General features: G+C 42.7%; 1 protein-coding gene across 1 annotated transcript in view; it reads left to right on the forward strand.

The window, feature by feature from the left end:
* The first annotated feature begins 3794 nt into the window (after positions 1–3794).
* Positions 3795–26773, forward strand: part of ANOS1 (anosmin 1) — a 140183-nt gene continuing 117204 nt past the window's right edge. Inside the window, exon 1 of the mRNA XM_056329198.1 lies at positions 3795–4149. Within this exon, the coding sequence (XP_056185173.1) occupies positions 3814–4149 (336 nt within the window). The 5' untranslated portion in view covers positions 3795–3813. The remainder of the gene's footprint in view (positions 4150–26773) is intronic.

Genomic DNA, 26773 nt, shown 5'->3' on the forward strand with positions numbered 1-26773 from the left:
CAGCGGGGCACCTCCCCTGTGGGCTCACAGCCCAGCTGTGGCGGGCAGGTATCGTCCACACGCTGCAGGAACCTCCCAGGCCGTTTCCTGGCCGCGGTTGAATTCCAGCAGACACCTGGTGGGTTGAAGTCCCCCACAAGAACAAGGGCTAGTGATTGCAAGACTTCTCCCAGCTGCTTGTAGAATGTTCCATCTCCCTCTTTCATCCTGGTTGGGTGGTCTAGAACAGACTCCCACTAGGATATCTGCCTTGTTGGCCCTCCCCTTGATTCTTACCCATAAACACTCAACCCTATTGTAACCATCATTAAGCTCTAGGCAGTTGAAACACTCCCTGACATACAAAGCTATCCCATAACATAATTAAATTAAATTTAACATAATTAAATTTGAAGAGAATTGAGTAAAGAATGGCAGTTTAGAATGATTTAATATAATGAACTGAATCTGTAGCTAGAATACCGTGGTTTATATGAAAACAATAAATATTTTTAACATTTTCTCCTTTATTTGTTTACCTGAAATCAGAACCTAATGTTGGCAACTCCCTTTAGAATAAGAAGTAATTACTTAAGATGCAGTCATCTTAATTTGAAATCGATTAAAGCCAACTCATCGAACAGAAATAAATCAGTACAACGGCCAGTAGCTCTCACCTCACAAAACCAGCGTGTGGCGCTGTCTCCTCTAAAAAACCAGCTCCGGGTTCCGCAAAGCTGGTCTTCCAAAAAGCTCGTTTTCAGAGTGTCAGACTGATGAAGCATAGGCAGGAAAATAATCCCTGTATTTTTAGCAAAGGACTAAAACGCTGCACTTGCAATGATTTGTTGATACTAATTCTACTACTCCTAATACTAAAAGATTATTTACTATCATTTCTTGACAAAGAAAAAATAATCAGCGAGCAATACACATGAATGTGTCTGTATGTCTATTTATGTGGTTATGGACCATAAGTTTCTTTAAAGATTCGTTGGAGTGCATATATAATTTATTTCCAAATTTCTATATTCTGTAACCAACTTATTAAACTCTCCAAAATGAGTGTATTTACAAACTTGTGTATCTTGTCTTTCAGTCTGTCGGGTATGTAGCCCATAGTTGGCTTTAATTGCCTACTAAATTCTTGAGCTACCGAGCCTGTTTCTTAATCTCCATGTAAGGGAGTGGGACCTGTGTGAATACAGTTTTACTGGAACCGAACAGCCAGTCTTTTGTGTGCTAACCAAGTCAGCCCTCACTAAAAAGGAATTCACAGACCATGCTGATGATCTCTGTAACCATGACCTTTCAAACAAAAGCAAATGAGTAAACTGTGTATTCACAAACTTTTTAATTATTAAGAGCTCTATGCCCTTTGCTTCCAGACTTTATAAAAGAAAAGAAACAGGATTCATACCCTTATACTTAAAGCTGAGGCTTATGATACACAATATAAATTGCATTAGTACTAAGATGGAGGGGGAAAATCTACAGAACCATCTGCCCTTTCTAGATTTGCATCTGATTTACAGGTAGTTACATATTTTTTAGGCAGTTATTATCTGCCAAAATATGGCAAAAGTTGAAAGCAATTAGTATACTTGTAAACACTATGAATCAATGAAGGAATTTTCTTTTCCTGACTCAGGGCAAAAAGTTGCAGAATTCTTATGCAGAATGAGAAAACCTCAAGGCTTAAGAAAACCTATTTGAAAGTCAGTCAGCTAGAAACTGGGAAGCCCTGAACTTAATACTGAGGCCTGAGTGGGCTCACCACTATTTGTCACAGTATTGCTAGGACTGTCCATTTATTTCTGAGTTGTTCTATAATGTGGTGGTTTTTTCTTTTTAAATATGGTGATGCTGGATTTTAGGTAAACTGGTTCTCTAGCAGTGAGAAATCAGAGCTGGGAACAGCATTTCTGAGCCACTTATGACCTATGCTTATTCTGTAGGTAGTCACTCCAGCTGCAAAGATGAGGAAGAGTTCTGGAGGTGTAGCTGAGACAGACTTTCTTGCCTAACCAGAGCATTTCCAAAATAGCCGGCAGAGTACGCTTACACAGTGCAAGCAGCAAGGCGAGTCCTGTGCCAGGATGTGGCAGGTTACCTTGTCTTCTGGCAGCTGTGCTCCCTCAAGCATCCAAGGGCACAAACTGTCATCTCAATTTGTTAACATTTGCAGGAGTGAATCTAGCCTACTGGCTTCTTTCAAGTGAAGATTTCTGGTCAGCTGACAAGAGAAACTGTAAGCTGCAAAGCAATATCTAAACTAAAATTTGTCTGGCTTCTTATTATATTTGTACATTAGCGATACTTGTGACAAGAACTCTCTTCTCTTTTTAACATGTGTCTTTTGTGGTAAGATAGTAAAATTATACCTAGAATCTAAATCTAGAATTTAATTGCTGATTTATCAGTTTGGATGTAGCAAATCTTTTTATACTTTGATTTTCTGATATATGTGGGTGTACAGAAGATGTATGCATGTAGTCTGGTAAGAATAACGACATTGGGGAATATGCTTTATTTCACATCTGTGCACATAAGAACATCCATAAAGAGAGGAATTACAGTCATGCAAAATTAGCACAAGCCAGACTGGTCGAAGAACTTGCTATCTTCTGATGAGATTTTAGGTGAGTTTCCTAATGAGCACTTAAATTATGCTAAGACTTGTTCCAGTAAAGAGGATTCTTACAGCGTGTTTAATATAGAATTTGATAGCCACATTAAACTACTACTTATAGTCATAACTAATCTAGTATTAACTCCTAGAACGGCCTAAAGACTACTTATTTCAGCTCAATCCAACCATGGGATTTTCCAGTTCAGGACGCTCAATCCACAGGCTCCAGTGAGAAATACACACATGCTCTCTCTCGCCGCACATATTTGCCGCGGGAGGAGTCCATATAGTGTGCGCAGAGAGGAATGTAGCCCGTAACCTCTGTGCTACATACTGTGGCGTGCACTCCCAGCCCTGGGACTGAAGGCGCGGGGAGGGAGAGAGAGGATGTTAGGCTGATGTATACTCTATGGTAGCCATTTTAAAGCTCAAGGCGCTGTTTTAATTTTGCAGATATTACCCAGAGGTATTTGGACTAATGACTTGTAGATTTTCATTTTTAAATAACTCTTCAGAGGAGCCTTTATGGGTTTCACCTTGGGACAAATGCTCACCACAGCGTTTCTCTGTAAGAAACACCGAGTTTCATAAATTTCCATGCATTCTCGCCTCCCCCTCCTTTTATTAAAAAAAAAAAAGAAAAAAAAAAGAAAATAAAAGAGGAAATAAAAGAGATTAAAGCAGACAAGGCTTTAAGGACCGGGCCCTTAGCAGGGCTGCTGATACACAAAGCCGCGGGCTGGCTGCGCCGGTACCCTCCGGCAGCGCAGAGGCCGGCCCGGCGGTGTGGCAGGGCTGACCAGGCCGCCACGCCCGACCCGGCCCAGGCAGCGGGCCGTGCCCGACACCGCCGCCTGCCAGCCCCCGCCAGCGGCCGGGCAGCGGCAGCCGGGCGGGTCGGCCGCGGGCCGCCGGCGCCCAGCTCCGCGGCAGCGGGGCGGGACACGCTCCGCGCCCGCCCCGGGTGCGAGGACGGGGCGAGCGGCTCGGCGGCCCGCTGCCCGCCCCGCTGCCCCACAGGTGGCGGCGTGCGGCGAGGGCCCCGGCGGCTACCCCGGCGGGCCGACCTTCCCGCGGCCGCACGGCCCGCCCGCCCCGCCACTGGCGCTCGGCGCAGCCAATGGCGCGGCCGCTGTCAGCCTCGGCCCGCCCGCTGCCGGCGGGGGAGGGCTGTGGGCCGGGGCGGGGGTGAGGAGAGTTGAATGATTGAACTTTCTTGTGTAGTTTCTGCGGCGAGGAGGTGCCTGCCCCCAGCGCAGCCCGGCACCAGCCCGCCGAGCAGGAGGGTACCCCGGCGCCTGCCGCCCCCCGCAGCGCCCGGCCGCCCCTCTGCCCTCCTCTCCCGCAGAGCGATGGTGCGGAGGGCGCCCGGCGCGTCCCTCGCCCTGCTCCTCTGGGTAACGGCCGCCTGCGGCAGCCCCGCCGGGCCGGGGGCCGCCGCCCGCAGGCAGGACGAGGCTTTCTCCACTGCCAGATGCACCTCCAGGTGCCTGAGCCTCCAGATCACCCGCATCTCCGCCTTCTTCAAGCATTTCCAGGTAGGGGCATGGCGCCGCGCAGGGGCGCCCCGCCGCCGGCCCGTTGCCGCCGCGCGGCCCGCCCGGCGGCTGGGTGTCCCTCGGCACCGGCGCGGCCGCCGCGGGGAGCGGGCCGGGAGGGGCGGCCGGGGCCGCAGCGCCTCGCGGCAAACTTGGGGTCCGTTTCCCCGAGGGACGGCGGGCTCGCCGCGAGTTCCGCCGCCCGCGCCTGGAGGCGACGGACAGGTGGGCACAGCCCCGCGGCGGCGCCGAGACCCGCCGGTGCGTGTGGGTGCCGGCCGGGCGCCCTGCGGGGCTGGTCGCCGGGAGGAGGTGGCGGATCGCGGGGCTCCCGGCGCGCCGCGTCCCGCCGAACGCCTGTCAGCCGCTCGCTGCCCGGCGAGGCGGGGGCACCGCTCTGCCCCGGCTCCTCGCAGGTGCTTGGCGTGCCGGGCCTCTGCCTCCGGCGCGGCGGGACGGCCCCGGCCACTGCCTCCGGTGATGTCCGCGGCCGCGGGGCGGGCGGAGCGGTCGCGGCGCGGTGCTACCGGGCCGGGGGTGCGCTTGTCCGTCCGAGCGGCGGGCGGTGCTGGGGCGATCCGGCGGGGCCCCGCCTGCCTGCGGGCCGGGCGAGGCGTTCGTTGCGCCCCGCCGCCCGCGGGTGGTTCGCTTCTCCAGCCTGGTGGGAAAGTTTGAGCGGATTTTTTTAAGAGCGACGGTCGGGACCGTGTAATACTTGCTTCCGACCTCCTGGAAGGTGAAGGTGGGGGTGACGCTTTTCTGAAGCAGAGGGGCACATCTCTGGCTAACGGGAGTGGGAAAATGGGGAGGAAATGGGGGGACATCTGCGGCGTATAACATGAAATAAAGGAGAGTGAGCCCCGAAAGCGAGAGCGCTGGAAGCGGCGCGGGAGGGGGTGGAACAGCAGCGGGTGTCTGCCCGTCCTTTCCCGTCTTCCAGTTAGAGACGCACCTTTCCCTTCTCCCATCCCCACCTGTTCTACATTGTGCGAGCCTTAAACCGAGTCGACTCCTTCCGAACGATGGAAACCTTCCTGAACCGCCAGCCCTTCTCCCTCCCAGGCCCCCTTCGGGAGGGGCGGGAGGCGGCCACCTCCACCCTCGGGGACGGCACGGCTCTGCGGCGCGCAGGGTACCTGCGGGGACCGCGCCGCCTGCTCGCCCGGTGCTTTGCTGCCGGTTCGGAGCTGGAGCCGCTCGGGCCGGCGTTTCGGGTACAGCAGCGTTCAGGGCTAAGGCGTTGCCGCAAAAGGCGGGTTTGAGAGATATTTGAGGATAACCCGATTTAAAAAAAAAAAAAAAAGAGGAAAAAAAAAGGGATCGGTGTGTGGAAGGAAAGCTGTACGTGTTCGTTTCAGCGGCGGCAGGAAGGTGTAGGGTGCCCATAACCGAATTTGTGCTACGGGGCCGGGGGACGCGCCCCGAGGGTGAGGGTGCCCTGCCCGCCCCGGCGCTGCCCGGGGCCCGCGGCGGCGGAGTGCTGGCTGTCAGCGGGGCCTGCGCTTCGCGGGGTGGCTTGGAAGGGGGGTCCCCGTTAAAATAGTTGATTATCTTGGAGAGGGATTACTGTTTTTGATTGCGTTGTCAGGCGGTTGTAATTTACTTGTTTTACAGTTTCAGTGGCTAAAGAGGCAGTTTAGATCAAGCCAATTCCTAGTGAAAGGCTTTTTTTGTGTTTTCTTGGCAAGATTTCTTTTCCCGACCTAAAACTGCTGACAGAATGCACATTGCCAAACAATAGTGATTACATTTTAATTAGCCAGGGTGAAATAAGCGGCAAATTACTCGGTTAGGACTTGATAACTGGCAGGTTTTTTTGTAATCAGTTGAGAATCTCGGAGTTTTAACCCCAACCTACTGAAGCACAAGGTAATTTATCTAAATTACCAGGGATTAAACTCCTGCTAGACATGAAACGACTGTAATGTTTTGAAGATAAAGTGCTGTCGTTTATAAAAGTTAAGCTTTCCATTGTCTTTTAATGAGGGAAAGGAGGAGAGTTTGAGAGTACAGCAAGCCTCCAGTGTTCTCGCAGGAGACTGATAACACAGAGCCGACTGTAGGACATGCAGGTCTGGGTCATATTATGGCCCATGAAGGCATATTGTAGCCCATGAAGGTTAAAGAATACGATGCTACTGTCATCCCCCTCTCTTCTCCCTCCATCTACCCCCCCCCCCTCCCCCCCCCATCTCAACTGGTAGCAGTTTCTGGAGTTCTTTTCATTTCAGAGATGTCCACTTATCTTGTAATCTGATTCAGCCTTTGAAGCAAACTAAATACTAGCTCATCCCACCCTAGCAGGGAGGAACTCTAGTGTCTCCTCAATAGGACAGGAATTGAAAGAAGACTGACCCACTCATTTCCCAGATGTGCCTTAGGTACAGCTTTAGTGGTGGGGGTCAGGAATACAACAGCTGGATGCTTCATGGGAGGTGGCCTCCACGATGCTTCAGAGAGACTTCATTTCATATAGCGCATGGTACTAAAACCACATCGCTAACAACCTTTTGGAGGGAATGAGTTGGTGTGAACAAGACATCGAGATTACTTGTATATCTGCTGGCTGCCTTGGTTGAATGCCAACTGATATTTTTCAAATTTCTAAAAGCTTACAAGAGACATACATTTTCCCCCACAGAGAATTTTCACCCATTTTTCTTTACTGGCCCTATTTGTGGAAGGGTCAAGAGAGTTTTTTGTTATTAAAAAAATAAATCTATTTGTTAATTTACATTTAGGAAGCAGTTCTAAGCCTATTGTAAAGGTGCATTCTCAGTAGGAAATTATTTGAACTGATGCACAGGTCAAAGATGCACAGGTCAAATAATTCAATCCCCCCCATGTTACCTATTGATGGGGGCTAGAAGAAGAGTTAGTCACCTAAATTAAAAGTCTGTGATCTTCAGAATTCCTGTTGAAGAGGCACAGATGCCTGCTTTTTGCTATAAAATTCCCATGGCCTGGTTTTTTTTTTTTTTGGGTTTGTTTTTTTTTTTCAGTTTTGGGAGTAGTGAGGAGTTCTAGGTAGAGGTTACACCAGAAGACATTTGGGATCAATGTAAGTTATTGCATCACATGAATCTTACAGCTCAGTGAAACTTGCACATTTTATATTTATCTGTGGCCTATCTACAGGCTGGGAAATCGCATACAGAACATGCTGGCACAAAGTACTTTCATAAAAAAAGCAAACAAACAAAAAAAAATGTAAGCAGAATGGTTCATAGTGGTTTCTTCTTTTATATAACAGCATATTAATTACATAGTCATCCACAGTAGAGAATCATGTTTTAATCTATGAATGGAGTACAATGTGCAGCGTGAGCTTTAGCTTACTTTGGACTTTTGCAGATGAGAGAAAGCATTTTTTTTCCCAACTGTGTAACTTGGGGCACTGGAGAGCAGTGAATGAAGCATTCATTGCCCTGTGACCATAAAGAGTAGGGCAAAGAGAACATGTCTCTCTAGCCTCATATTTAGGGTGTTGAGACTGGGGGTTTACAATGTCTGTTGTGTAACATGTATGAGGCAGTAACTGGAGCATTCACTGGAACCCGTCTGTGCTCCTGGGTGACTGCATTGATGAGTAGAGTAGACTTGTTACTGCTGTGCTTTGTTTCTGGCCAAATTCTCTGTAAATCACCTGAACAGGGGAGGATGGTGAGAGTGTTCGTCCAGTAGTGAAGAACATGACAGTCAACTGGCCTGCCTACAGTGGAGAAGATGTAGATTTGAACCTGACAGTCCTGTATCATAATCAGTGTTGTACCCATTGAGCTGTTGTCTGAAAGAGAATGCTTGTTGTGTTAGTAAGCGGCCCTCATCAGATGGGAAGGACTGTTCCTTGTCTAGTATGGAATAAAAGGAGGGGGTGAGGTGCCTGGCTCCACAGGACTGTGAATCCTGTGTGGAGGAAAGCACGGTGTTTTAGACACTAAGCCTGTAAAGAAGAGTGATGTCGTTGGATACGTTCTTCCATTCTTTCCCTCAATGTTTCCTTATTAAGGCAGTGCCTTTCCCCGTGTTTTAGCTGCTATACAGGAGGGGAAAGTTAGGAATTCTAACTTGATGTATCCAAAGCTTATTTGTGAATCTAGTTTTGTAGTAACCTATTACAGTAGGTAAAACCTTCATGAAGATAAGGTCACAGTTACTGCACAAGTTCTTGTATGCCTGAAAATTTATGGATATAAATAGGGACCTCGTATAGCTAGCTGGAAAAGAGGCTTGAATACTCAGATTAGTTTAGCTAGGGCTTTTCTGTATAACCACCCCGTTCTAGTGGAGTGAGACTAAATTCCTTGCATTGCTCTCTATGGGCATACCCTTTCCCATCTGCGGTATTAGTTGAGGATGAACTTCTTCCATTTTGGGGGAGCAGGCATGGCAGTGACCTTTAGTGTTCTGTTTTCGAGGTGAGTGAAGGTTTGGATTTTAACCTCTACTGCCAGCCGTCTGAGCCGTGTGTAAAGCACATAGGCATAAAAATGTTGTGGGTAGCAAGCAGTGTTTACTCAGTCCTGTGAACTCATGGATCTTTTGTCTTAGTTGCCATCTGTTACAGACCTCTCAAGTGTCTTCCTGCTTAATATGTTAAACTTGACAAGTTAGCTAAGGTAGAGGACGTGTCAATCTTATTCGCTGGGTTAAAAAGCTGAGAGGGTAGTAGAACATTCCACAGGATGGCAGACTGGTGGCAGCAAGAGTTTGGGAGTAGCTGCCAGTCAAACTGACTGGCTGTATTTGTGGTATGGAGTCACAGGAACAGAGGCAGGCCACAGCCACAAGCTCACAGAGCCACAGACTAGTTGAGGCTGGACAGCACCTTTTGGCAACCTGTTGTAGTGTTCAGCCACCCTCAGGCTAAAAGGAAACACTTTCTTAGGTTCCTGTGTTTCAGGTTTTACCCATTGCCTCTTGTCCTGTTACTGGGCACCACTGAGAAAAGTCTGGCTCCCAAGTATTTACAAGCATTGATGAGAACCCCTTGAGCCTTTTCTATTCCAGGCTATACAATCCTAGTTCTCTCAGCCTATTCTCATGTGAAATCCCTTTGCTGGATTCGCTCCACTAAGTCCTTGTCTCTCTGTGTCATGGGGAGCCCAACGCTGGACCTAGCACTCCAAATGTGGAGGAGTGACTAGAACAGAATAGAGGAGTAGTATATTTTAGAAGTGTAGTGCCTGCTAAGTGTCGGTGCTCACTTCTAAATTAATTTTTGCTATTTGTATTTTTTTACGTTTGTAAGAAATACAAATACATTGCACATTTATATATATTTGGAAGACATTTATATATGACTATATGTGATGGTTAGTGCATTCAAAACAAAATGCTAATGCTAAATCAAATCAGATTTTCCCCCTATATTTTTAGATATCAGTATCTCTCACCGAAGTTTTAATTTTTTTCTTGTTTGTTTGTCTTCAGTAGTAAATTAAATTTTAGCAAATCCATTTCTTTATTCTTAAGAGGGAAGTCCAGGTGTGTTGGGATGTATACGTGTAGTGTGATCCAGAATTGTGATTGCTGCTTGAATAGGTGTATGAGAGATTGCTTAAACTCATTAAGATAGGTACCATTTAAAAATGTGCCAGCAACAGTGCGGGTGATCTTGGTCATATAGGAGTTCTGTATTCATATTCTAACTTATTTGAATAGTGGATGAGTTACAGTTAAGTTTTTGATACAGCACAGACATCCCTCAAGTGGTAAGCCAGTTTTGTGATATATGAAGGGAAATTATTGAGATATTTGCCCTTGTAAGTGTGATTTAAGATAAATCTAAAGGAATGTACTAAGAATTAGTACTTAGGAATTAGTACTAAGCGAGATCAGCTAAGGCAATTGTTTTTCAAGGGATGGAAAAATACTGTTTTAAGCTAATAGATCTATATGTTGTATGATGGTTAATAGCTGAAAGAGGGAACAATAAGGCTTTCAAAGTTTGTTATATTGAATGCCTGATAACTATATGGTGGTAGGAGAATATTTTCACTGTTACAGATGGACAGTTGCCTGTCAGGACAACTTGAATTTCTGATAAAAACTAGGAATTCTTTTAAATAAATAATAAAAGGCTCTTAGATTTTATATCGGCAAACAAATAGTGTGCAAGTGATTACCTCTAGATACCAAATACCTGATTTTACGTACAAGTCAGGCAGCTAGTTGTCTAAATGCCAGCACATCTGCCTTCAGATTGCTTGTAACTCTGAAGTGACTGCACCTGCAAAAATCTACAATTGATTCCAGATGGGAAAGCAGTAGGCCAGGCTGAAAGCCTACGGTGCATCTGCCTCTGTGCTCTGCTGTAGAGAAGATGGAGATCATAAAGAAAGCTTTTATTGCAACTGTCTTGAATAATTCTGAAACTTTAAGTTACTTCTCATAAAATCTTTTGAAAATACATGTACTTTGTAATGAGATGTAGTAGATATGTAGGGTGTTATTCCCAGAATGTTTCAGTTCCATGGATAGGCTGCCCCGGCACTGAGTTTGCTCAGATCTTTTGGGACATGTTCATAATCTTTTCTACATCTTACTACTTAGGAAATGCGTGCCATCTGCTTGTGTTACCATTTTGGTACTCCTCTCCTTTCCAAAAATAGTCCGTGCGTTAAATAATTCTGACTTTCGTGTGTCTCATAAAGCACACTGCTGTTAATTTCTTTCCATAGACAAGTTTGCACATTTGTTATTATTTATGATTTTCTCAAAACTTGTTTAAATTCCCAATCATTCTTCTTTCATTGTTCATGTGGCGTACGATCTGGGTAATTAATCTGACATTTGGTGTGCTGTTATTGAGATTTGCTGTTGTGAGCAAGAGGTGCACAGACCTTCTAACCTGATCTTATGTAAAAACTTTGAAGACAAAAGGTTTGTTTTGAATTGTGATGGTTCTGTTTAGTGAAAACACCTGCATTATTTACTATATTGTGGAACTGAGCCACAGTTAGTCTTTGCAGTTGTATCCTTGTCTGGTATGAACCTCCCTGATTTCAGTGGGAGTTATGTTCACTTTCTTATAAACAAACCCAAATCTCTTTGGCATCAGTGAAGGCTTGCACAGCTGATACGAGTACAGAGGTTACAGAGCCTGGTCATTGCTTTCTAGTGGTTTTGATTACACGAATTTGGGACCTTAACCTTGACCATTCCTTTCCCAAATTAGAATGTTTGGCAGTACCTCAAATGTAAATTTGTAAATACAGATCAAATTAACTGTATGAAAATAAAAGTGAATGGTGAGAAATTGTATTGAAGAAGAGTTGCCAAGATACTTCTCTCATGTTTTGCTTGTGGATGCTTAAATATTAGAAAAAAATTTCTTTGTTATCTTGTGCTTGTTCATAAATTTAAAATTGCTGTCAATTTGCTAAATGTGCCTGATATCAAATGCAATAAAACTAATAGAAATGTTACTAATATACTTTGAGACAGACATTTTATGTACAGAAAATATTGGCAACACATACTTCTAATGTCACAGGCATGTGTTGGGGAGAGGGAGGACAAGTTACTTTTGAAAAGCATTAGAAAACTTTTGAAAGAAAAACCACTGGGTGTTCTCAGATGTAAATCTTTTTTCCATTCAAACATATATCCACTTACTACAGAGTGAAAGGTTATAAACTAGGTAGTGTTCATATTAAAAATATTAAAACATTATTCATTGTCTGCATATGGATTATCTCTGTGATTAACTAGTGCTCTGAACTGTATTTAAATGTGTTTGGTTTAGTAAGTGGCCTATAAGGAAAAAACCCACCCCAGTACATTTCTGAGACAGCTTGAAAACCAGACTGATTTCCCAGATGCCGAACACTTGTAATTTTGCAAAGGGCAAACTTCTTAAGACTTGAGTGCTGATTTTATGTGTGTCTACAAATGAAGATTATTATTCACAAGCTGGTCTACATCTCCATTGACTATTCTGTTTGAATTTTTGCTTTCTGTGATTATCTGGATTTCAGCACATATCCAGCTTCTGTAAATGGAAGAAGAAAGTGCCGTTATTTAGCATCCATATTTTTAAAGATCAAAAATATCATTAATGATAGAGTATCAAGAATATGATACAGAAGAAAGGCACATTCGTGTTGATGTTAAGTAGTCAGTGCCTAGCAAATTTAAACCTTGCACCCAAAAAGCACTTGCCTGGGAGTTTACACCAAGAATCTTCATTTTTTGACCCTTCCCACAACTGAGCCTTATAAGGCCTTATATTTCAAAAACCTTTGAAGTCCATGAAAAGCCTTCTTTTGATTTCAGCTGGATCAGGTCCATGTATGAACACTAGGTCCATGCAGCCTTTGTCAACAAAGAAGAGTGCTGTGAACTTGGTATCCCAACTCCAGTTGTATCTCTTTTATAGTCTTTTAATGGCCAAGGGATCACAGGACATGAAGGTGGAGAACTGGGGGTGTTGAAAGGTAAGAGGACCCTTTAAACTTGGAAGTAGAGTACTGTTCCTTTCATCTGTGTGTAAAAAGAACCACACGTTCATTTCCATCCACTGAAAAGAGTATCAGATATATCCAGGTTTGGGGAACAACCCCAGCCCAAAGTTTTTATCAAATTTCCCTTGACTTCTGTGGACCATATTTTCACCATTGTGTCTTTAGACTGTTAAAGAGGTATGACATCAAAGTTATTTAAAAATATAGTGCAGGAAAATACATACATCTTTCACCAGAAAAAAACACCAACCCTTTATGGACACTGCATGTTTTGTTTTTTCTTGGTCTGTATGTTCATTATGTTCCTTTAAAATAAAAGTGAATTGACTCAGATTTGCAAAGGCATGACTCCCCAGGTAAGCAGCTGAGATTCCTGAGGAAGACGTGCCTCCAGAAAGTGCAGGAGAAGCAAAAGAGGAGATGGAGAGTCTCAGAAGGGAGAAAGCTGGAGATAGGTGAACTCCAGCAGAGGCACACAATGCTGGGAAGAGAAATTAACAAGGAGTAGAGGGGTTCCCAGGTTTTACTGTAACACAATTAATTGAAACAAAGGCTGGAAACAGAGAACAGATACAACTGGTATAGGATGAGTTGTTTGTAAATATTTTTTATTTCTGTGCTTTCTCAGCTGCATGGAGTTTTACTTGGTTTAAAAAGTTTTTTTTTTTTTTCTGTTTTGTAGTTCAGTAAAAATGTGGTTTGAAAATCCTTTTGTCTTCATTGGAAAGTCCAGTTACAGGTAAAACTTCCAAGAAAATTCAGCACAAAATTCTAGCTCATTTGTGGTCCTGTCATTTATACCAGTGTTGGTGAATAAACATTAAGTTTGTTCTAGACCAAGGGTGGTCAAGGGGTCCAGGTAATGATGCTGACCTATGGCTGACTTCTTTTCAGCTAGTTTTCATTCATTTCTTTACTAAAAGTAACTTGGGATTCTGGATGCAGTTTATGGGCTGAGTGTGTCCTTGTTGTGGCAGCTTGTTCTTCACTTCTGTCTTTCCTAAAGACTTTGTCTGCTTTGATGGACTGTGAGAAAAGAGGAAAAGGCTACTTTGGTTTTCTGAATTCTGCGCTCCAAACATTATGAATTTACTCTCTGAAGAGTTTTCAACCAGAAATATGTTCTGTTGATGGCAGCCTGCTCTCTTGAGTCAGTACTGTGATTGACTTACATGTATTCTGAATTAAATAATAATCCCAATTCTTCAGGAAAGGCTTTGAACCTTCTTATGCATGTGTTCTGTGTGTTTTCAGAAGTGCTGGATGTAATGTAGTGCACATATATAGTAGAGATTAGTCATGTGATGAGAGAAGAGTCGTACGTGTGTTTTATTCCCATACAGTAGTGAAAGTGAAGTGGTCTCTCCAGGCAGTATGTATGCTGGGCACCATCTACTACAAGGAACTTGTCTTTCAAGTTGGAAGTTTGATGAAGTGTTGCCGCTGTAATTTCTCAAGTGGTCACAACTCAAACTACAAACCTAGCCGAGGTAGCAAAGACTTTGTCTGTCTTCTGCCTGTGAGGATTGCAATCCAGCTGCCATGGATCCTGTAATAAGATAATATGAGGGAAATAATAAGATTGCTTCAGAACAAATGTCTTCCGTCTGGAAAGCCAGAAATTGGCAATGGTGAAGACTGGGTGAGAATAATGTAGTCATTTAATCCAGTGGAAACACAGTTCAACCTTCCTTGCCGTTCTTACAAGATTTTACGAGCATAGTTCTGGTTTTCTTTTTTATGGATTACACTTTAGGGGAGTTATCTTCCTATTAACTTAAAAAAACCCCATAACACAAGTAATTGCTGTTCGTGTACATGAACATGGTTTCTCATCTCATGATTTAGGCCATAGATCAGAGGCTATACATCATTTATAGTTAATTGATAAAGCTTTCTAACTGTTAATGATTTCTTTGCACTACTGGAATGCTCTAGTCAGACCTCAGGGCATTTTTGGACTTAGACACAATAAATTCATTTCTTAAACTTACTTGCCAGAAGGCTTTGGGTTTTGTTGGAATTTAGCATATGGATGAACAGATATGTGACACAGCAAATAGTTGAATGCTGGGAAGGGGTGATAACAAAAATATTAATAATGTGTTCTAATGTATGAGAGTTTGTCAGGTTTTTTTTCAGAATCGGTGTTTCTACATAGAAACTAATTCAACAGGGTGTTTTTGTGTTGTGGGTTTTTTTTTTCCCCCTTCCAATTACGTGATGTTAATAGCTTCATTGAAAACAATGAAATTGTATTACTGTGTAACAACAGCTAGACAGTAATGAATTGCGTCATTACCTGCCCCCATTTTTCTTAGTCACAAGAAGTGTATAATATGTTGACATTTGATTTGTATCTAGCAATTTTGGGAAGGGAACTGGAACTAGAAGACCTTGAGGCTTTCTTCTGTTTTGAGATTTCTTTCTATGCCACTGTGTACTGAGAGATCATGACTTAGCCAAGCGTTGGTCAATCTGGATCTGCGGTAGATGGAAGGAACGTTTGTGTTTAGACAAACTGACGCAGAGTTAAAAATCGTCCAATTAACGAGGTGTGTGTCATTGTTCATATAGTACTAAGTAGCAGCTATGGAACATGCTTCTCAGAATAAATAAGGAAGGAAGATGTAGATTTTTGCAGCTAGCAGCTTCTTGTTGGATTTTTGAGATAAAAAGCTGAATAAACAGTGTGAAGGTCACTAAGTTTTTGGTAAATTTAATGCATTTTCTGTCCAGTGTATCTTCATTGACCAAGTGGAGTAGGAATGCATGTTGCACATGCAGCAAATTAGCTCATCTTGTAAGAGACTTAGTTTAATCATAGAACTGCACGCATACACATTTGAGCACTGGACAGCACTAAAGCTGTAATTATGGTGGTGACAAATGTGCAACAGCAAATAATAATTATTTCAAGCCTCCCTCCAGTGTTCAAAACCTTCCCTTTCTTAAGTAGAAAAAAAGAGCAACAATGTGGACTAACCTTGCAAGTTAAAACCTAACCTCAGCCATTTTCCACTTTGTAGAAAGGAATGAACATTTAGGCAGTCAGTATATTCTTTAGGAAACTCTTGTTTTGGGAGTAGATGGTGTGACCCACAGGTAGTTTTAAACACTAAAAAGCTTTACACGATAATGTAATGTAAACGCATGTTGTTTCCTTTAGTTGGAGATCTTTCAGCCTTCTGACCAATACTTAACCATGTTTTCCATTTATATGATTAATCATTTAATACAGGATTTTCCTGGAGTGCTCGTTGCTGGCCTGAGTCTTACATCTCTACAGTTGATAGCAATGTATCCAGCGTTCTCAATGGAAATAAACTTAGGGCAGTGTGAATGTACTGGGAACATCTGTTCAGAATTTACAGATTAAAAAAAAAAATCCCAGTATTCTGTCTAAAGACAATTAACTTGGATTTGTTAAATACTATATTACTGCATCTTAACATCATCCTTTACAATTCAGAGCAGTAGTACATGATACAGGCCATTAGGACAAAGTAAAAGTGGATTGCCAGTTACTTGCCTGGTGCAAAGCACCTTGATTTTAAATTAAGATATTTTTAGAAGGGATTCTTTTAGATGGAAAGGGAAGGTAGAAGCAATTTTTGATGTAACCAGAGCTGAGTGCTACTAAAGACAGTAAATAAATATAGTTTTTTAAAAATGGGATATTGCCTAGTTACTGATTGTTACTCTGTGTATCCAGGTGTCCTCAGGGATTCCAAAGCATCCCTGTAAGTTTCATCAACAGGCATGGCTCTTAATAATAGGTGCAGATGTCAAATTTTCATGCCCCTAAGATGCTTACTCATACCTAGGAGAACCGTCTGGTATAGATCGAGCCTCAGTCAAGTTGTTTTCATCCATGACCTTCCCACTGAGAAAGCAAATCAGAGCTCCTCAGTCCAATGAAAAAGAAACCCCCGTGAATATTATCAACATATTTTTAGTACCATGACCTGCTTCACTGTCTTTTTAAATTGCTTTACAGAGGTGAGAAGGCTGGTAAAATGGAAGGAAACATTATAATTGGGATAGAATTCCTGGAGCATGCCACCAGTATCTGAGACTTTCCAAAGGCGGAACAACTGAAATACCTGTCAGTTGTGCAAAAATAGATGATTTAGGAAAGAGAAACAAAATTTTAATATAAAAAACTTGCTGATGTTACAAAATGTTGACAGCTGGTATTAACATCAGTTGTCCACATTTATGGGTTTAAGGATACATATTATATTTTTCTTTTGTGGCTGGTAATTTAGATCCAAGATACAAAATAAAATGCTAGGCTTCAGAACTGGTGTGATCCTTGCAGTGGAATTCTATGAAAAATCCATATCCAATTGTTTACTGCAGGCTTTTAAAATACTGTAGCTTGGGTAGGGACTTAGGCTGAGCTTTGACATGTCTCATGTTACAAGCCTCTCAATAACTTCAACACAAATTAACCTGTCTTATTTTTAACTCTTTCACCTGATGCCAGAAAGGTCTGAAACATGACGGACCTGTCGGGAAATGATTGCTCTGTGTAACAGGTATATATAACAGATGTGTTAATGACAAATGCTTCAGTTCTGCCTTGAAGAGAGGTTTATTTTCTTTTTATGGCATGTCTTCATTAGCTAGTTATCAGACTGTATTCTAGAGAGCTGGCACATGAAAGGCTTTTATGTTTGTGGAGAGTTTTATGACTATGTGATGAGGTGACGTAAATCTTCCACTGAAGATTGTTACTGTAGAAAGATTCAGTTAATAGACCTATAGCTCAAACTATATAAGTAGTTTTAGTATGTTACATCTTTCTCAAATAATAGGATTTCATGTTGGTTTCCTCTCCCTCTCAGCTGTCCTTTCACAGTCTTGGGTTGATTGAAGGGTGGTCTAGGAGACTGAACTGCAGCAATTGTCCCATGTGATATATGCTTCTTGTGGCATACAATTCTTAACAAACTTGAAAAAGCTCCAAAGAAAACTGGAAGAAATGGGTTGTATCTATTGTAACCTTCATTAAAAGGCTGGCTCTTCTCTCAGAAATATACTGTCAGTGCTGCAGGGCTGAAGGATCCCAGCTAGGATCATGTCAGCAGGCATGTTAAATTTCAAGTGGAAAGGAAAAAAAAACTCACCCACCTTTCTATATGCTTCTTCACTTGATGCCCGTTTTTCATCCATTGTCAACACAATGTCATTGCAATCTTTGCTGTTCTGGGAGCTGTTGCCATTCCTTAAAATAGGATAGGAATAAAAATGTGGTCTGCACACATATATGAACAGGGTTTGCAGGTCTGGGAGCTGGGGAAGGAGATCAGCACTGAGCTGGTCAGAAGGGGATCGTGACTTACCTGACATATCTGACCAATATGCAACTGGCATCTGCTAGTCTTTTTTGGGTTAATATGGCAGTCCTGTGTGTTGGCTGTCTGCAGAAGTGAGAGCTGCGTTGGGAAGGGACAGGCCCAGGGCCAAACTGATAAGAGCAATGGAGAGAAGAGTGTTAATGTTAACTTGCACAATGTGATTTGTTGTTGGATTGTGCTTTAGAGATGAGACGATAAAGTTGTGGGCTAACTAAACTCTGCCCGTTACATCTTGTCTGTCTTTCTGCATTGTCTGCAGTGAAGGCAGATGTATGGAAAAACTGTAGCAATGAAAATACATCTGGGAAATAGGACTTCTTCCTAAAATTCTGCACTATTTAGTGAAAGCTTTTTTTTTTTTTGTGTGGCTGACATGTTTCTTTGAACTGGTGCTTTCTGAGTGTATGTAAACAATATTGTGTTGTTTTTTTTCTTCAGGCTGAAGAAAGGCAGTTCGATTTTTGAGTTCAAAGGTAATTTTAGTTTGGACAGATTTTTAATTCCTGAATGACCCCAGAACCCTTTTGCAAATGCTTTTAGGAAGTCCCAGTTCTGGTGAGGTGCACTTCATTGACTGAGCCAGGTTCTCTATGGAAAAAGGGAAAAAATCACCAAAGGCTGTTTTAAGTTGCTGGAGTTCCAAGGAGTTAGTTTTGACACTTGTTACTTTTGAGAGCTTTGCTATGCGTTTCAATAATTCTTCTAAAATAGGATTTTTGTACAGGAAACTTTACTTATAAATATGAATTGATCTGTGGAACTACCAAGGTGTAATTATAGTCAAATTTGACTCTGTGTTTAATCTGTAGGATCATAATTTGTGCTGTTTTTTGCTGCTTACACTTTCTACATGCTTTTACAATATTAAAAGAACTTGGGATAGTGAAATGGAGTATTTATACTGACAGTGATTTTTAATAAGCTTGTTGCCTTTCAGAGATCAAAGAGGAGAAATTTTATAGTGAAATATCAAGGCAGTTGGAATAAGATAGGACATATATGTTGCAAATATTTTCTGTGGAGAAAGGTACTGCCTGGAATTTATTTATTAGTTTGCTTGTTTTTCTTTTAAAGGGAAACGAGACTGTATGTATCCTTCAGCTTGTGGCGATTATGGCTGCTACTACTGCTTGAAACCTTTAGTATCTCGTAAACTAATAATGCATGCCAAAGAGAAAGGAAATCCATTCCTGAAATTTATCATGTAAATTTCATGCAATTATATCGGAAATAATTAGTATGCTAAGTACTAGAGTGTGAGCATGAAGTTTGATGGTGCCTGATACTGAGTCGTAACATGGGTACTGAAGAGCTGTTGAGTTTTAAGGGCAAATGTGTATACATACTCCTGCCAAAGATGCAAGTGTAGTATATAATGATGTCCCTCCCATACATACCAAAACAGAACAGGAGAAAGTACAGTAAAACATCACAAGGCCTGTACGTATTGTAATGCATTTAGGAGTTTTGTGATCAGAAATGACTCCATGACAGTGCAACCTGCATGGAGTATCCTGTGTTCATATAGTTTATAGTTATAATGGACATTTTAGTTGATCTAAAAATGTGTGGTTGTTTGTTTATGGGGTTTGTTTTGTGGTTTTTTTGTGTGTTCCCCCCCCCCCCCCCCCCACCTTCTCAATGCTTAGTTCTTAAGTACATGAGACACCAGAACTCTTTAAGTATTTAGCAAGTCCAGAAAGGAATGCTGCCCTGGATGTCCCTGTAACACTGTGGCTTCTAAAGAAAATCTAGTCTAGGAGAAAGCACTGAAATACTACTCCTCTGTGTTTGTGGGAGATGTTAGAAGTGTCTGAGGTGTGTCTACACATCAGTGTTTTAACATGGATCAGAGTTTGTTTTTGAAGTGAGTCTCCTGAGCGTTATGATAATCTTTTGTTTCAGATTATGGACCAGTCTGAGAGTTCATGCGGTGGATTTCTTCTGGTTGAACATAACTGGAAGAGATGATCCAGGGGGACCTAATGGGCATTTAGTGACTAAAGGGCATTGTGTCCATTAGACCAGGATAGTACTAGTTGAAGGGAGAGGGGAAGTCGGCATATATATAGTGCAGACATCAAGTCCATCAACACCTGTTGTTTTGCTCAACATATGTGTTCCTGTGGTTCACATGACTTCCTAGTGTTGAGACACCCTGAGGTGTTTGTAGCTGGTTCTGGAATGAAGCTGATAGGCAGTTCAGGGTGAGTATGGGCAAATGCATCCTCTGGTAAATGTACCATATCACATGCTGCTGGGAATCGCAAAACTAACCGATAATTTTATAATTATACAGAATAGTAATGCAGACTATAATTTCCAGTTATAAAGTCAAAGCAGCATTAAAAGCAGCATGCATGCATTTCTGAAACCTGGAATATTACTGTTTTTCTGTAAATCAGTCATATTTTTTCAAGTACACTAAAGTAGGTCATGTATGTCTACATTTATATTGTATTTTGCATAAGTAAACATTACATTTTTAGAATGTATTTTTATTCTTTTTGATGGTAATTTCCTAGTGGACTACCTTTCTGTCACATCCTTGAGTCAACATATACTTCTGTTGTTTCATTATTTCATTTATAGCAAATCTATGACTTGACAAAAAAGACACATTTGCATTTTGGAAGGGTGAGGGTTTTGAAATGGGCTCTACAAACAAATAGTTGACAAGCTGTCTTTTGCTTCTCATATTAGTGCTATTAAATTAGTTTCTCTTCATTTCAACCATGTTACTTAATCCCAAGACATATGTGCAGGATTTGGCCCTAAGTATACACCTGAGCATGAGATTCCGTATTTAATTTTAATCTCTTCAGGTTTGTGTCAATGTATTTAATTCCTCCTTTTGCTTAGTGACATGAAGTTTATTTCATCTGGATTCTTTCACAGATTGATAGAAATGTCTGGTAAGTAGAATAAGACCTCAGTTGAGATCAGTCTTAGATGTGGTAAGAGTGAAGTCTGTGAAACCACAAGAAGGCAGTCATAACTCACAAGTGCAGTGGAGATCCTGTAGCTCATTTGTTTTTACAGCTTGTGTTTATCTAGTATTTTTTCCAATGCATTTGGGAAGACACTGCTGTAAAATGAGAAAAGGTGTTTCATACTTAAGATGCAAATTTAATCCAAGCAATGCATAGTTTGCATTTTGAAAACTACTGATCTCTTGCTGTTTCATTGGTAATGACCTTTGGATTTTGATGGCTGTCTTTCTAGGAACCTGCTAATGATGACAGCCAGAGAACAAATAACTGTTGTCTCATGATTTAGGTGATGGTTTCTGATTTTGCTTAATTTCTTTTGTAATTACTCTGATCTTTTTTTTTCTGTGTTTGCATTTTGGTGCATGTAAAGTTGTGGCTTTAAATATTTCAATGTAAACTCTAGTGAAAACAATCTGCAATAGAAACAAAGGTTGAAGACGGCTTTGCGTGAAGTGTTGAGAAATACCAGTTCAAGGCTTAGGTCAGTACGGTTCTATTTGTATCCATTCATCTGCAGGAGGACCCACCATAACATTTCGACAGGAGTCAGCACACTACAGGTGATGTGTAATGTAAATCTAAAAGAAAACCTGATTAAGACTTTCTAAAAATTGTGATATCCATTTTCTGGTGTTAAATCCAGATGTTTAAAATGAGACTGCAGTGTTCATCAAGCTGTTACCCGTGATAATTTAATTTTGGTTTATATTTACAAAATACAGTTACACCACCAGAATGAATTGTTAGGCTGATCAGTTTCATAACTATTTCTTGTGTTCAGTCATTTAACTCTTTAACTCAATTACTTTGGCTCAACCAAGTAACCAACATTTGCTTTTCCACCATTTAAATATCTGTGGTATAAAAATGGCCTCTGCTAAGGGAGATGTACATTTGATTCAGCTGTGAGGGATCATGTGGCTTGTTAGAGTAACAGAGCTCTATGTGTATGTTCCAGTATATGTTCTTGCCTTTGGTTTCCTTTTCAGAATACTGTTGGTAAGTTAATTCATTTTTTTAAATTAAAAGAGTTATATGTACTTGTAAGATGCCAGAGGAAATACATAAAAACTTACACAGTTAACCTTAATGCTGTATTTCTACATACATGTAACACATTAATCATAAAGTTTTGCAAGTATTTGATGGTAATATAGTAAACAATGTGACTAATCTGTTAAGTACTGTTTGTTCTCTTACCTTTTCTCACATTAGAATCCTATGTAGTATTTTCTTTTGTTTGTTTTGGTAGGTTTTATATGTTTTGTTTCTTTACCTGATTTGGGTAATCTTTATTTGATTTTGTTGTTGAAATTTTACTTTGTGCATTTGTTAACTACAGCAAAGTCTAAGGACATTTCTTATAAGTCAGGATAAAATGAAGGAGTTATTATAGACCCCAAAGCACAGTCTCCTGCTGGCTGCTCCTAGGGGATGGGGAGCCAGGGGCTGAGGGTGACATCATTGCAGGTTGTGGACTCTCTGAGGGGAGCGGCCCCAAAGGGCCTACACAGAGTGGGCAGAGCTGAGTGCTGGTAATAGGGTCATCAACAGCCTTGGGCACGGCAAGTGATGAGCCAGGGTCATGGTCAGCCAGGGGCAATGGTGACATGAGTGAGTTCATGGTGCACGAGGTGAAGAACTGCCTGAAGGGCAGGGCTGCAAGGGTTCTAGTGAATGGGGCTACATCTGGCTGGTGACCACTCACCAGCAGTGTTCCTCAGGGTTTAATTCTTGGGACTTTTCTGTTCAGTGTATTTATCGACAATCTGGATGCAGGAGTTGAGTGCATCATTAGCAGGTCAAATGCACCATTAGCAGGTTTGCTGATGATATCAAACTGGGAGGTGCTGCTGACCCTCCTGAGGGACAAGAGGCCTTGCAGAGGTTCTAGATAGATTAGAGCATTGGGAAATGATTAGTGGGATGAAATTTAACAAGACCAAAAGCAAGATTCTGCACCTAGGAAGGAGTAACACCAGACACAAGTATTAATTGGGAGAAGAGTAGCTGGAGAGCTGCCCTACGGAAAGGGATCTGGAGGTGCTGGTCGACAGCAGGATCAATAGGAGTCAGCAGTGGCCCCGGTAGCCACGAGGGCAACCTGCATCCTGGGGGGCATCAAACACAGTATAACCAGCTACTCAAAAGAAGTGAGTATCCTGTATCAGCGTTGGTGTGGCTTCACCTTGAACATGATGTGCAGTTCTGGGGCCTGCAATTTAAGAAGGATGTGAATGTCCTTGAATGCGTCCAGAGGAGGACAACACAGCTGGTGGAAGGGCTGGGAGGAATGTCCTATGAGGAGCGGCTGAGGACTTTGGGCTTGTCCAGTTTGGAGAGAAGGAGGATGAAGAGTGACCTCGTTGCTCTCTACAGCTTCCTGAGGAGGGGAAGTGGAGAGGGAGGTGCTGAGCTCTTCTCCCTGGGATCCAGTGACAGGACATGTGGGAATGGTTCATAGCTGAGCTGGGGAGGTTTAGACTGGACATCAGGAAGCATTTCTTTACCGAGGGGGTGGTCAAATGTAGAGGGATTTTTAAAGGACCAAGGACATATGTTACCATTGTCTGGGTTGGACAACCCAGGCCTGTTAGTTGAAGCTGCAGAGCAACTTTAAATTGTCCTTGAAACAAGCAGTGTGAGAAAGAAGACAAGCTATGCACAAACAAGAAGCCAGGTGCAGAGCAAGTCCCGGGAACTGCGAAATCAACACACTCTCATCAGCACACTCTGATCAGGCGCCTGCAGCATGCTCACCAGTCAGCGACATGGACACCTGCGTGACCAGAAACATTTATCCAATCATCTGTGTGTAAAGTCGTGTGAGCGGTTGGGTTAAGTTATAAATATAACCTGTTTGTTTAATAAAGTGAGCATGGCATGTAGCCATATTGGTGTGATCCACTCTGAACATTGCATGCTGTTGCTGTCCTTCCATCTCAAAAAGATATAGTAGAAGTAGGAAAATTGGAGAAGAGTAGCAAGAAAGACCAAAAATACTGAGTGACCCTTTAGTTGCTCATCCAGTCCTTACATTTTTGCTTCAGTAACCATTTTTTTGCCACTCTTGGTTACATGACATTGGACTATCTGGAATTTAGTTTGGTTCTCGATGACTGCTATAAAATACTTAGGTATGAACTTTTAGGTTGTGCGATAAAATCTCGTCTGCACACCCGTGAAGAGCTCAGAGAGGCGGTGGCAAGTGGGGGGTGCCAAATCACACCCCGCCGGCTGCTCCCAGGCCCACCACAGGAGCCATCGGGGGCCCATCCCCACAAGGCCAGGGGAGCAGGGTCCCGAAGGCAGACGGGGCCCAGGTTAAGGGCTTGGGGAGGGGCAGCCTGTTGCAGGAGCTTCGGCCCCACTGTCCAGCCGTGGGACCCATCCAGTTGAATCAAAGCCAGATCGCCTTCTAGACCGAGAGGAGACACTGCCTGGGGTATGGGACACATTATGGGGTGCAGGGGAAGAGCATTTTGGGACTGCACAGGATTGATTATGGGGAAGTAAAGGGCTGAGGGGATAAAAAGGGCTGGATGTATGTAAATAGGTGACATGCTTGTCTGGCCATGCCTTGCTCCTGACCAGCACAGTCTGTCCTATCTTACTAAATTACACTTCTAACTCCTTTTCCTGGCTGAAGGGTGTCTGTTCTATGTGTGTGTATGGGGGCTTGAGTGCTGGCAACAAGTCAGACCCTGGGGTGGAGGCCTGTGTGTCCATGGTACCAGTGGCTGGAGCAAGCAAAGATCTGGGTGCCTGTGGCTGGATTGGGACCTTGGGCTGAAGGGTCTGTGTGCTGAGAGCTGGTGGCTGGAGGCACCGGAGCAAGTGAAACCAAATGCCAGCCCTTGGATGGGACTGTGGGTCACAGGGGCCAGTGTATCTGTGGTGCTAGTGGCTGGACTGAGTGTGCACAAGTGTGTGAGCGCTACTGAAGAGCCAGCTGGACAGGTCTGTGGGTAGGTGACGTGTCCTGAGAGCTGGGTGTGAGTGTGTGCCTCCAGGGGCAGGAGGACAACAGTTTGGCTACTGCAGGATCAGGGGAATCTTGACCAGCTCTGGCTGTGTCACAGTGTGTCTCTGAGAGCAAGACTACTGGGGGCCAAAGTAACCCCCAAAACCACAGGAGTTGGCTACTGGAGTCCCAGTATGCTCTGTCAGTGTGTGTGAGGTGGGCCGTACCAGCACCTGGAGTGGGGTCTGTGTTCCTGGGGGCTTGTATCCAGGCGCCAGTAATTGGGAAGACTCGGAATCCAGGGGAACCTACTGGGCAGACTTCCATTTTTCTGCAGTATGTGACATTGTTTTATATTAACTGGAACTTCCTAGTAGTAATTAGGTCAGATGGTTTAATACAGCTTAGAGGTGCTGAAAGCATAACTAACCAAAGTCTAATCATTTTCTATCAGGATGGGATGAAGTATCCCATTTGAATGTTTGTAATGGAAACTGCTGCTGTACATGCAAACACCATTCTTGTTATCTAAGTATCAGAAGCTCAGTAACATTCAATTTATGATTTGTTGATGCTTGTTTTATTTAATTTCATTCCTTATTAGAACCTTTACAAAGCAAAAGAAATCCCTTACTAAGGAATTAATTATTTCCTTAAGACATAAATTACAATGAAATAAGAAGCTTTATAGAAGGAGCAAAATATACGCATTGCAGTTTTTTGTATATCCTTCCTGTCTTCCCTAGATGGAAGCCAAGGAACCAGAGTATTTCTGGGTTTCTGTTGTATTTTATGGTTGGTTTCATCTTGTGTTGATCCTTTTCTATCCATGGCTTCTCCAGTGGATGGTCTTCAGACTTGCTATATATCGGACAAGCATGTAGAAGTGAAGATGCTAAGAATATGTTTGCATAAATTGCTATTGAAGGAGCAGTCTTGTTTCCCAAAGGTGGAGCTTCTCATTGGCCTTTATGATGTTGCTCGTTTAATTTCTAATGCAGTATATCTACTGTTCATATTTACAGAGTGGTTCAGTTTCACTGGTCAGCTTTTAGTCTTCACTCTAGCTTGTTGCTAAGAGTCATTTCAAAGTGCATATGGGCTTAAATTTGCTCTAGCTTGGTGAAGGAAAGACTTTGGTGGCAAGTGTTCAAGCTGTTATATAAAGGGGTATCCTCTCTTCATTCCTTTGCTGTATTTTGAAAGTCAAATGAGTTCTGGTTATTTATATGCAAAAGGATAACTAAATATCAGAGCCCAGTAGAGGTGGGACTGTGGTTCCCCTGATCATACATCTCCTACAAGTTTGTGTTTAATCTCAAGAGAAAGGCTTTGAGAAATACATTTTTCTTTGGCATTTCCTATCTGCTGAGTTTGGTATTTCTCCCCACTAAGTGTGCAGACTTTTCTGAAATTAATTCCTAGGTGCATACTTCGGTATTCGGGAACTGGAAAGCCTAGCTTGAATTTGTTGATTCCATTCAGCACCTTAATTCCACACTTTACAGTTGGGCCTGGGGGTGCATAGCCCCCAGGATATGGATAAATCTGTGTATTAATTTGTGTCTTAGTGAGCATGCAGCCCAGAAGTGTATGTCAGGCACGGTATAAATTATATTTTACCATTACATATAATTTCATGCTGTTGAGATTGTTGAAAGGTTAAGGAAAATGTTGGGAACCTGTCTCTTTAAAGTCATCATTGCAGCAGCTGTTGATTTTTTTACTCAAGTGCTTTGTTTCACATCAGTTGGTATGTTATTTGAAGGGCTTATTTCTATGCTTTTTTGTCATTTTTAAAGAATCAGTGAAGTCATCAGGAGAGGCTACTTT

This window comes from Falco biarmicus, chromosome 2, assembly GCF_023638135.1.
Source record: "Falco biarmicus isolate bFalBia1 chromosome 2, bFalBia1.pri, whole genome shotgun sequence".
Classification (NCBI taxonomy): domain Eukaryota; kingdom Metazoa; phylum Chordata; class Aves; order Falconiformes; family Falconidae; genus Falco; species Falco biarmicus.